Consider the following 12,815-nt stretch of genomic DNA (forward strand, 5'->3'; position numbering starts at 1 on the left):
TTATGTACTTTATTTGTATACCTTCAGAAGTTAGGAACATTGCTCACTGTGTAAACTCTAGAGGTGACTAAAAGCACAAGCAAACCACAACTCACACAGGTCTCTTGATTTGATGTTCCTGGCTTGTATGATTCTTACAGAGAGCATGTAGATGGGACAAATCTTCATCTGCAGAGAAAACAAATGCAATTAGTTTCATCGGCTCATAATATAAAAATCGTATGTATTTTGAGAAGTACAGGGACTGTCTGTCCTTGCTGTTTGCCCGTTTGAAGTAAGGGGACCACCTTCCTGTAGAAGTACACCATGCTAAGATAAAAGCATGGTTACACACTGGGCTATTTGCTAAGTAGCTTGAGTAAGTGAAGACAGAAAAAGAAAGAAGACAGGAACTCAGACAATGCTACAGAAAGTTTCTGTAGTCACCCTAGAGGTGTCTCTTTTCAAGCAACCTGGTGCATGCATGGCCGTGGTGATGGTTGTACTGCCAACCTGCAGAGGATCTTGTGCCACAGCTGGATCAAAACTGGGCCTTTGGAAGGCGATAATAGAAACTCACAACTGCCTTCCTGGTCTTGGCACAGCGCTGACACTGGGCCTGGACATGGCAGTTGTCAAAGTACTTTAAAATCTTCAATTTCGTATCCCAGCTAGGAGTACATTTGCATGATGCTCCTAAGTAGGCCACGTTCACCAAAAGGCATCTAGAGGAATGCACTACAGACTTTAAGTGACTGGATCATTGGCCCTGCTGAGGCCACTCAGATGAAGAAAAGTGCCCTGCTTTGGAGGCATAATACCACAGAATCCCACATCATTAGGTGTCTTGAATACACCTAATGGAAATGGGACCATTGTTCTTCCAGACATGAGGTTTATTTCTGTCATAGGCAACGTATCATTGTAATGCTTATTTCAAGTTACTTGCTCCTAACTCTAACAAAGAATTAAGCTTCCCAGCCTAAGCTAGTCAGTAAAATATTCAGCACATTTAAAAGATATTCTGATCATCCTGAATGAACACACATGCACAGACAATAATAATTTTAATTAAGGAAAGTATTTCCTTCTTTTTTCAAATTGGAACATTTCTTTTTGATTTCATTTTGAGTGTTTTATCTTTTTTTTTTTTCATACTAGCTTGGCGTGTCAGCAATAATAAGCATAAACAACAACCAGCCCTGCTATAACTAATAAATTAAAACAAGACCACACACTGTTGGAAGTTTTCCAGTACTTTTAATGGCAGTTTAAATTACATACTGACTGAAATATCATATCTATTTGTCTAAACCAGAGTATCCCACTACACTCTAAGAAATAATTTGACAGTATTATTTTCAAAGCTAGCACCATGATCAGTTTTCTTGACACTGAAATGATTATCTTCAGAGATATTAGGAGCTGGGGAAGGTGGAACCCCTCCACAGAAGCAGTCACTACACTTAACCTGAAATTCTTTTACAATGGGGTGGAGACTATTGGGTATTTTTATTAGAAATGAGACTTGCTTTCATTCAGCTTCATTCAATTTTGTTTAGAGGTAAATGATGTTACATCAGATGTATACCATTTTAACTGTGAATTAGCACATTCAAATAAAGGCTTAATATTAAATATTATGATGCCAATTTTAAAGTTACATCCTTTAAAAAAAAAATCAGGTTGATATTCAAGAGTCACCTAAGCAGAGAAACCTTGTTGGTAAACCTACAAAATCACAAATTACACTGTCTCTTGGATTCTTAACAGTTGATTGAAACACCTTTTGTATAAAAATGCAAGACATTTGTGGAAAAAGAAGCATTCCTATTATATTTTTCTCCAATTTAAAACTGAAATATTTAAAACATTCTGAGTTTAACACATTATAGACATTACAAGTTCCAGTGAGGACACTTCCAAATTACTCCAGTTGCCCACTGAAATAATTTGACTTTAATTTTCCCATGCAAATAGTTATTTAACATGGAAGTACCAACTGCAATGCTCAGTCAGCATTCCTAGTAGGTTTCATTAACATGAAATATTGGATTCTGTAGCCAATTACAGGGCTGACTGTTTTTAATTAATATGTTAATTCTATGTTGTTTTGTAATCAACTTCGCCTTGCTCAATAGAAGCCCAAATCATTCTCAGAGTTTGCCTTCACTGAGAGAAATGGATGTTCGTATATAATTTGCTCTGAACCTTATGTGATGAAAATTTCATAATTTCTTACAAAAAAAGGTGCATCTGCAGTTCATTATCAGAGTAGTCTCAGTTGTGATAGGTGTCATGCTTTTTCACCTTCTCCCACTAGAGCCAGAGAGCCTCCTGCCTCCTTCCTTTCCCTTCCAACAGCAAGCAGTTCGCTTTAAAATGTCAACATCTTCCTGCCAAAGGAAACATCACCCAAGATGACTATCCATTACTTCAGAGTTGGTGCAGCATCATCCTTGTGTTGTTGCAGGGGAAAAGATAAACAGGTTGAGACAGGTAAAGGTAGCCACGACAAACCCTATGGGCTGTGAAAATTCCCTGGGGAAGCCTGAAGCCATCCTGCTCCCTCCCAAGGCTGCAGTTACTCCAGCCTGCAGTAACCATTCAGAATTGGGCTAATTCTCTTTTTCATCAGAAAAAGGCTGAGCTCATTTTCTTCTACAATGGTCCAGAGCAGCCTACTGGGTTCTGATTTGGGTGGTCTAAAATAACATCCTTGCCCAAAAGTGTTGGCACTCCAGAATACCCTTCTAGAGAAAAATATGTGTGGTTAGAGATACCATTTGTGATTTCCATATAATCAGACACAATGAGTAATACTGTGATTAATGCAAATTGATAAGCACAGGCATCATATCCAGACAGCTCTCGACAGTCTTGCAGCTCTACTGATCTTGCTCCTTTCAGATCACTTCCTTGTCGGAAACACAGTTTCCTGTATAGGCACACAGAGAGTAACTAATCCCCTCTGGAAATATCCAGAGTCAAATGTAGCTTCCCAGAAGCACATCATTCTATTTTTGCCTAGAAATACAATCATCCTTACTTGCTGGAAAATTAATAGTGCCAAACTGAGGCCAACGATAGAGTGCAGGAGTCAGCTACCTGTGTATATTTGCATCCTAGACAAAACTACTCCAGACCAATAAATAGTGGCATGTCCAGACTCCCAGAAAGTAGGCTAAAAAGTGCACACACAAAAAAATCTTTCCACTTGATAGCATTTAGCATTAAACTACACTTCCGTACTCCGAAAGCAAGTTTTAGGGGAGCAATTTCAGGTCTAAAATAGAGAAAAGTTGATAAACAGGAGATAAAATTAGCATGGAAGAATTGCTACAGTTGCATGAAACCTTAGACAAACTGAAAATTCACATCCGTTGCCAACCTCTCAATGATTGTAATAATATACATTTGCTGGCCTACTGTCTGGCTTCCAGAGAATAGTCATATGCCTGTCAGCTTCAGGAGGACACATAATTAGCCTTCTCTCCTGTTTACAGGTAGTTAGTCACTTCAGGGTTTCATGCCAAAAAGACAACTTCGACAGTATATGAGCTTCTCAAATCTCATTAATAAAAAGTCTACTGAGACTGTCTTTGGATGGCAGTGAAAGAAGCAAAACCTACTGAGAGCTCCACATCCTTGATTCCACTCCATATTGCCCCACCATGCTGCTCCATGAACAAGGCCTCATGGCTACCTTCACTAGGAAGTTATTCTTCTGGACGAGTAGTTTCTGCAGAGCCTGGCAACCTGGGAACCTCCTCCCATCACCACATGTTGGAAGTCTGACTGGCACCTCAGTGTTGCACTTCCCCTGCCCCAAAACTAAGTAGTTCCCTAAGCAGAGTTACCACCATGGAATAACAACAGGTTATATGAAGAGTTTTCTATGAAGAGTTTGCTCCATGTCTTTTGGCATTCTGCAAATAGCTTTAGGGTTATCACCTGGCTTTATCAGTATCTTTTAGGCATAACTAATTACCTGCTTTCACGCATTACTTTTTCTTTCCCCAGTGGCGTACTAGAAGCAGTACAATATCTTATGTAGAAGAACTCACAACAAATATAATAACTTGGCATATTATCATCATTTATTTTAACTTAGATACTGACGATTTGGTTCAAATACAATTTGGATACAATCTATTAAATTAAGGTTAAAGCTATAAGCTTAAAATAAAAAAAAAAAAGCTTCATGACCTTCATGACCAGCCTGGTTCCAAAACACTCTCTTCCACATAGATTCTTTAATTGCCAATGTGGGCTGAGTTTATTAGCCACTCTATCAATGAAAATACTGCTTGTAGTTTGGCCTTCTACCCAGATGCCTATTTCCATTAAAATTAGAGGAATGCAAAATTTTGGTGGGACAACCAACTAACTGAAGAAATACGCAAAACTAGGAGAGGGGATAGAAGGAACAAACATGAGCATGTAAGCCTCATTTTCCTTGGGAATCACAATTATCCAAGATCTTATCCTTGGAAGTTGAACCATTGATAAGTAAATCTAATTTGCTTTATGAACATTCACTGTAATTTAATGTTATCACTGATGGAGCGTTTGAAGAGTCATTGTAGATTTGGGATGCGTCCCCTCTTTATACTCTCTCAGTCATCTCTTCACATGTATAAGTGGGTTGCTCGAGGCATTGTATTGGCAGAATTTTTGAGTATCTTACCACAGAAAAAAATATTTCCTTGTTCATAAAATAAAACTAAAGACCAATTATTCTTGTCTGAGCAAAAGAAAAGACACTGTTATGAAAGTTAAAAGCATCCCCTGCAAGTTCCAAATGCATATTGTTCATCTTGGTAGCATATTTAAATAGTAAAAACCTAACTGGGAGACTTTTATTAGGTCTTCCTAGATAGCATGAAGTATCCACACTTTCCAATTTGAATTTTTAATTTAAAAGAAAAATAAACCCACAAAACCACTAGAGTCTGATTTCTGTCCCTATTTACCCATTTAAATATACCAAAAAATGCATTTGCCTGACAGCTACCTACATTACTGAATGAATATTCTTTCTTGGGAATAGAAGCTTTCTGACCTGCAGCTACGCTTGAACTCTAACATTTTGGCAGTGCTGCCTATCAAGCAGGATTATGTCTAAACTCAGAGAACAGCAGTTGCAGCATTAGGATCAAATGTAAGAACCGTCTCTGTGAGACGTTCTAGGTAAAATTTTATCTACGCTATCTACCTGTCTTTCAGATCCAGTGTTATTTTATTAGATACAAAATAGATACGTAAAATTGATAGATAATATTTATATCTAAGATGGATACATAGCTCCGGATCTAACAGGTAAGTAGACAGATTAAATACAAATTTTATCCAGAGAGTACTTTGCATTTACAGTTTATATTCTTTGCCCTGAGCACCAAATGTTTGAATATTTTTACCATAGCATTCAGTCTGTCTATTTAAGCTACTGACAGCTGAATCTTTAACTTCACCTGCAAATATTACTGCCTATGGCAAATATTCTTCAATCTTAACGATTAATAATTCTCCATGCGCCATATCATGTAACATTGTTTTCCACTATATCTAAACCCCAGGAATGCCCATATTCATTTTATTTGCTGTAAAATTTGACATAGAGTTTGATACACAAAGAATGTTTCATTTGCAAATTATTCACATCTTCCATTTCAGACACGGCATCCACTACCTTTTAAAGATACTCGAGAACATAACTCTCAGCCGATAATTCTGTTCATTTATACGAAAAACTATCAGCTAAAATCTCTGAATGAACTTACTATTGGAAAACTCAAGTCCAAACAAGAAATACTTCCACTAGAATCACACTCACTGTAAACATGAAAGATAGCTAAATCAGCTCATTAGAACTCCCCCCTGCAGCTAAAGTAATATAAATTGTGCTTTGTTGCTAGAAAAAGGTGTTTGGTTTTTGTGTTGTTTTTTTTTTTTGGTTGGTTGGTTTTTTTCAGCTTGGGCAAGCAATGAACATGTGCTATCCTGAGAAAAGCATGCAGTAGGACTAAAGCACTTTCGTTTTGCAGTGAGGTAAACTCAAGGCCAGCCCTTTTCCTTCCTGGTGTTCACTCCAGCATGTACACCTTAAGACAGAAGAAAAGGAAAGCATTTTCACTGTGTTTTTGCTTAAGCTAGCTCATGTATTAAATATGGAGAGGTAAAAGAGGAAAATAGGAAATTTACAAAGCTCAAGATAACCCTGCTACATCACACCAGCAGCAGATTTCCTTTGCATCTCAACAGACACAGGGGGAGAGTTTGCTCACAAGAGCTGGAGACAGAGTTCCCAATAACAAGGTGTCAGGCCACAACAGAGTGGACCTGCAATTCTCTTACCTTGGCTGGTGGGCTCCCCATGGCTCACAAGATGGCGACAGCAGCAGAAAACCCAATTTGGATAACAGATCTGTCAGCTGACAAACACGCTCACAGCTTGTTGTTGCTGCTGAAACAACCTGAAGGACACATATAATTTATACAGGCACTGAGCTCCACCCTCTGCCTCCTCTGTGTGGAGAAGAGATTCTGCCTACGTCTGACAGGGAGATCTGCAATGTCAGAGGTGAGAGGAAAGCTGCAGTAATCACATCTTTGCTTGTCACTTTACCTCTTATGATTTGTTATTGCCCCAATATTGTCCTGCCAGGTTTATGGGTAGATTCTGCCATGTTCGGAAAGTCCCCCTTTGCCCCCATTTCTTCCATCCAGTCAGTAGCTGATTTTTCTGTATCTTTTAAGTTCTTCCACATAATACTCAAAGGGAAAAAAATGAAGGGAGACGATAGCCAAAATTCATCTATTAAAATTTCTGTTGGGAAACCAATCCATTTCTGAAGGGCCCTTTTCAACTCTTCCTACAGCAGGGACTTGTTTTAATATATTATTGGGAATTGTTCTGCAAACCAGTAAATCAAGCCTCCTTATTTTGAAGTACCTAGTGGATGACTACCTGGCCAGCACAGTGGTGCTGATGGAACTGAGATAAATATTGACAGGGAAAGGGAAAGCTGTATACATCTTCTGGCCTTTACTCCTTTAGAAGCTTCTTATAAAAAGGACGTGTCAACTTGACATCTCCCAGCTTCTCATTCTACCCCCCATCAGCTTACCAGTGACAGTGGTGGGTCCTGAAACATCCTCAGGAGATGCCTCAGACACAGCTTCCTCCGCCTCTCCCATTCCTCCTGTGGACTGCTGGTAGACAATCTGTGGGCTGCCTGTCAGGGCACTGCTCCAGGCAATCAGTTCCGGCTGTACCATAATCCACATTTGCAATTTCATGGTGGATGTCCTGCAGATCCAAGCTGGGAAAACGCCTGGGGGACACCATAAGCTTGCAGTAAATACATGCTCACCTGAACACAGCAATATCAGTCAGAAGAAGAGATACAACCAGGCCTCACTAAACAAACAGTAGACACCTAATACTGATTGAAGGGGAGAGGGTCAAGAGTTAATTTTCATCAAATAGCAGCTATGAGTTTGGTTTGGGGCAAGATAAGAAAAAATGAACTGTAACCAAAATAACTGTTTAGGAAAAATAGGTTTACCTGAAATCTTTGGCATTATTTATTACCTGAAATTCACATATGTACTGTCAATCATGTTCAAACCACTTTTTAAATCGTTCCACCAAATAAATAAATAAATAATTGTAAAAATATTTTTTAAAATCACCAATTTAAAATCAGTTCTAGTCAGATGCTCCTGGGGTTATGCAAGTTATAACCAACAGCTCAAACTGACTTTTCAGGAGGAAGATTCTCCTGTGACTGGTGATGTAGCCACTATGCTAGACCTCAGGACTGGATGTAGGATTGATTATCCAAGCAGCAGAGTGGGAACTTGAGTACTTGGTTATGGTGGCATCTTTGAAATACCAGAAAGAAAGATATCTGAAATAAAGGTCTGCTATGTATGTACATTAAATCAACAGACAGCTACAAAGCTCCCAGAAAAATAAGCAAAACTCATCAGAAAGCAAGCTGGGGTTCAGATCAATTAACCATGCAAGTCTTGTGCCCCTGCAGTAACACTTTAAACAGCTTCACCTGGGCACGTGTACTGCAGTAGTCACGACTGCAGTGCAAACATAATTGTCTGTACTTCCTCGGACACAGGAATTGGTAGTGTCCCTTTTCCACAGATTATAAAAAAAGTGAAGGAAAAGAGAGAAAAATCTATTATCCAGAAAGGAGTTTTGGTTTTCCTCCTCCATAGTACTGTTCCAGCTTTGATCACGGTTTCTGCTGCTGTAATTGAATTGAGAGACCAAAATAGTAGGCTGACAAATTTGCCTCCTAGAGAGAAGGCAAATGGAAAAACAGCCAGAGAAAAGTGAACTCCACTCGAAGAGGGGTATGTCTGCTTGGAAACGGAGCAACATATTAAAAACAGAACAGCTGCAGCAGGGAGACCCAGGCCTTAATGGAACAGGAAAGAAGTAAAAAAAAAAAAGCTCCTAAATGTCTTCAAATCAAGGTGCAAAAGTTACTTTGGAGAGCTATGGAACTAATTTTTCCAATAGCCCCTCCAAGAAGTTAATGTTTCCAGTAAATCAGCAAGGCCAAAATGCATAAAACATTTTGTGTTGCTTGTCAACAAGCACACTGACAAGTACCACGTCCATTTCCTCCTGGACATGGGGGAGATGGGCTACGTGATGTCAGGCCTTACTACAGACACAAAAAATGTACAGGATGGGGAAAGCAAGACAAAGAAAGTCAACTGCATAAAGAAGGAAGAACAAATCTAAAAGGTTAAATCCAAAGCAAAGAGGGCACAGCACAAATAGCAGGCAACAGAAGTGAAAATGCTTCATACACAACCTGTTGGCACTCGGATCATGCATACAAGAGACCATATGAAACAGAATCAGAATGGAAGGAATGCAGACCTATGCTGTTCCCAGCATGCAAAAAACAAAAGCTAATAAATTAATGTTCAGCTTCACGCAACTTATCCAGTGGGCTGCTCACTAAGCCTGTTGTAAGAAGCTACTCACAGTCACAGCTAGACTGTCAGAAACCAAGCTGTAGAATGATAGCAACTCAAAATGGCTCTGTTTTGGATTATCCTAAACTTAAAAGCTAATTGGGACAGAGCTTACAAAAGGTGCTGAAGCCTCACTGAGTGTTTTTCATTATTTATCCCAGCAATGGCAACAGCAGAGAAAAATTTCTCACGAGAACATCTCAGCTTTGGTGTACAAAAAATACCCTCAGCAGAGCACCGCCTTCATAGTCCTTCAGTGTTGATCGTAACTGCATCTCAAGCAAGGATGGCAATTACTGAGACTCTCTCCTACAGAAATATCTCTCTTAAGATTATGCTTGAGAACATCTCTTTATTCATCTCATTAAAGCTGTTAAATAGAGCTAAGTGATGGATCTTCCTAGGGCTAGCTGCTGTGACACCACCAAGGAGATGGAGGTGGAAGAACGTAGCTTTGTGGAGACTTCTTGTTGTACCAGACAGTGGCAGTGTGAGATGACAGCCACTTTCTCCTTGCCTCATAAATCAGCTCCTGCCTTGTTCAGCTCAGTGGCTGGGTTAGGAAAAGTATAGTAATCTGAGGAAATAATTGTTTATAGTCAAATTAACAAAAAAAAAAATCAAAATGTCCTCAGAAATTGGAGAAAAAGACATGTTTTTTCTCAAGCTCATCCCCAAACTGTTTTTTCATATAGTGGTTATTGAACCACTAAAACAAATAATTTGCACAAAAAATCCTCTTATTAAAATATATCTCCGTTTTTCAATTCAACATTGCCATGTGAAACTAGAAGCTAAATCAAAGCTTCAGAAATGCCAGACTTTGAGACCATTCAAGACTGAAAAAATTCATTTTGAAATACAAGCTAAGTTTCACTGTTCCCTCCTCCCACAATTCTGTCTGAGCAAAACAACACACCTAATCTGAAATTATTTCAGATCTTTGAATGCTTTCCAACCATCCATTTTCAGCACACCTAATGCTAATTAGAACAAAATACCAGGTTGTCTTTCTGAACAGCAGTCAGGTGATAGCAGCATTAATAAATGAACAGTCTTTCTGGCCATCAAGATCTAAACCTGTTTCAGAAAAGTAAAAGGTGCTATATCCTCTTACCCATCTCCTGAACCACTGCAATTTTAAATAAAGATATCATACAGTAAAACCAGTATCTCTGGCTCTTTATCTTGACCACGGTAAGAGAACTAATAATTTCCTTAGATATTTTGCAGGTGTGGGTGTACCTATGGTGAGATGGTGATCTTTGTAGCTTCAAGATGGGAGGAAATTGATTATTATTTATCTGGGGTATCTGAGGACTGGAGTGCTATCTTTCCAAGATACGTCAATGTAAAACCACACGTTGAAATCCACTGTGTTTAAGTTTAGAAATTGTTCTTTTGTTTTAAACCAAGTTATTACAGAGCATCTAATTGAAATAATTGAGTAAGATATTTCAATGTAATTCCACTCAAGCCAGTTTCTGAGACCTTTATCTTCAGATCTTATTCAAATAGTCTGACACTGATGTCAGTACGAAATTGCTTGAGTAAAGACCTCAGAAGAGTTAGGTAAGCATTACACTTCACCACTTGGCTGACAGGAAGAACTGACTTATGTTTATGGTATTTAGTTTCAAATCATCAAGAGGAGGGTTTCTTTTCTAGTTGCCACCAGCCCCTTCTATTTTTTGAATAGTCACTTTTTCAGAATCAAGGGAGTAACACTTATTTTCTCCTACTGTTTTTCAACTTCTATGACTCTAAGTTCTTTGGGACAAGACAAGACACTAAGGAAATGTTTGCTACTTAATGGTATTATGCTGGCCAAGAGTAATTAAAAACCAAAGATTACTGTGATCTTATGACACACATAGCACTACTTCCTTTCTAACTCTGCTGCTGTGTCAAATCCTTATTAAGTCCTGTACATGAATTTTTTCAAGGTTCTACCTTTACCCAAGCGCAGCCCTTAGACGTTGGCTCAGAAAGGGCTAGAAGATATACAAGGACTAATTTAAAATAACACGCAAGTCATCAAGGGTTCAGTTCACTCCTGGCACTAATTACCCTCCAATAGCCCTCCAAAATTAACAAGACTAAGGACAATAGCAGGTATCCTCAGTCTGTCATTCTGTAGGTTACTACAGGTAATGGCTAGACTCTTTAAACACAGCTGGCAGCAGCCAAACTATGTCCTAGGTTAACTAGTCCAGATGACTTTAGTGGCATGCAAATGTAAGAAAAACACCCCAATCTGATCTTAGAGACAGAGCAAAGAAACAGTAACAGCCAATTCAGGGTGATCTGAATAAAGTGTATCGCCACTAACTTTGGAAACAACTGCAAAGCCCTTTGTAGCAAGCATACTGATCACAAAGAAGTCAGTACTGGCACAGCATCGTTGGTAAATATTGGAAAATGCTCAAGTCATAGAAATATCTGAGAGTGAGGTTTTGTTTTGCAATAAAACTTGCCTAAGAGCTAGTTAGCACTAAAAGAGGAGGTCTGTCTCCCATCCCAGTCTGGAGCTTACAGAGCTCTGCCCCTGTCCCAGTGTAAGCTCTAGTACCCTTCTGGCCAAATGCTAAGGTCATTTAAGGAGGTGAAGCAATAGAAAATTACTTTTTTTTTTTTTTTCCTGAGGAGTTGCTGCCCTTTCTTAGTGGCATGCAGGCATTACTTCAGCTTAATTGGAACATAAAAACTCACCTTAAGTTCAGTAGTGGGAATCTGATCATGGGCAAATAACATGGTCTATGAGATCTGCCTAAAGCATCAAGATTCACAGGAAAATGAGTATCAGAAGTGGAAAAGACATTAGACAATTCAGTGCATGCCCCTGCAAGTAGATCATTACAATTTATCGCCCCCAAGTCTCAGAAAGTCATAGGGCTTTTCCCTACCTCTTTGGATGGTTCTTCCGAGGTTACTGCAAGGTTGTTAAAACTGCAAAGGGAATTTTCCCCTTCCTTTACTTATGTTCATCATTGTATCTTATTTATTTACTTATTTATTACTAAATTTCTATACATCAACCACACTGTGGGAGCAATTTAAAACAGAATAACCAGAGTTTGACTGAAAATATTAGAGCTATTAGAGTTTATGAGCCTTGCAAGCTCATTCACAGCAATAAAGATCCCCTTGACTCACTTCTGGTGGACTGCAACTTCTAAGAGCAGAAGACTACTTACTTCATGAGGACTTCATGGGCTCTGTAGAGTCATGGGGATTTAATACAGAAGCTCCTTCTGCATTGATACTTATCCCTAGAGAAAATATTTCAAAGACAAAAATTAGATGTGTGGCTGTTCTTCCAGTCCACTTGTGCCATTCTTGTGACAAAAAGAAGTCAGAAAATTTTCCTAATATTGCAACTGGAGATTCACTTTGCTGAGATTATTACTCTCAGCTTTATGAAAGCTGCTTTCTGTCACCTGCTCCCCTTAGTCCAGCGCAGAAGGCAGGTCACTGTGAGGATAGAGTCTGGCACTTGGAACACGCTGAGCTTCTCAGTTCATGTTAGGAAAGCTAGTCTGCCCTGTGCCAAGGCAGAGTCATCCATGGAGCCCGATACTATCTCTGAATGTCTTAATGCATGCATATTACGTCTGCTTTAATTTTTCTGTTTCAGCAGCACATAAAACTTAACACTTGATTGCAATTCTAAATGCTGTTGTTCTAGTGGAAAACTAATTTTCACAGGCCCAGCTCTTTTTTAACTTCTTAATTCATGTAATACTGTGGGACTTCTGAAGCTCTTGAGAGTTCTGTACATTGCTTTTTGAAAGCTGAGAACCCAGAATAGTTCAAAGCTC

General features: G+C 39.0%; 1 protein-coding gene across 22 annotated transcripts in view; it reads right to left on the reverse strand.

Moving 5' to 3' along the window:
• Nucleotides 1–12,815, reverse strand: part of PLA2G4B (phospholipase A2 group IVB) — a 52,029-nt gene that overhangs the window by 24,371 nt on the left and 14,843 nt on the right. For 12 of the 22 annotated variants that reach the window (XR_013952369.1, XM_080596197.1, XM_080596216.1 and 9 more), the window contains 5 exons: nucleotides 12,192–12,266; nucleotides 11,707–11,764; nucleotides 7,110–7,316; nucleotides 6,337–6,548; nucleotides 96–168 (listed from right to left, as the gene is read on the reverse strand). Coding sequence is in view for 19 of the 22 variants with exons in the window: in XM_080596197.1 (XP_080452323.1) it covers nucleotides 96–168; nucleotides 6,337–6,357 (94 nt within the window). In the remaining 3 variants the exon portion in view is untranslated. Of the gene's footprint in view, nucleotides 1–21; nucleotides 56–95; nucleotides 169–6,336; nucleotides 6,549–7,109; nucleotides 7,317–11,706; nucleotides 11,765–12,191; nucleotides 12,267–12,815 lie in introns of those variants that run through there. The other 10 variants (XM_080596201.1, XM_080596202.1, XM_080596199.1 and 7 more) reach the window with 6 other exon arrangements.

This window comes from Anser brachyrhynchus (genome assembly GCF_964034855.1).
Source record: "Anser brachyrhynchus genome assembly, chromosome: 5".
Taxonomy (NCBI): Eukaryota; Metazoa; Chordata; class Aves; order Anseriformes; family Anatidae; genus Anser; species Anser brachyrhynchus.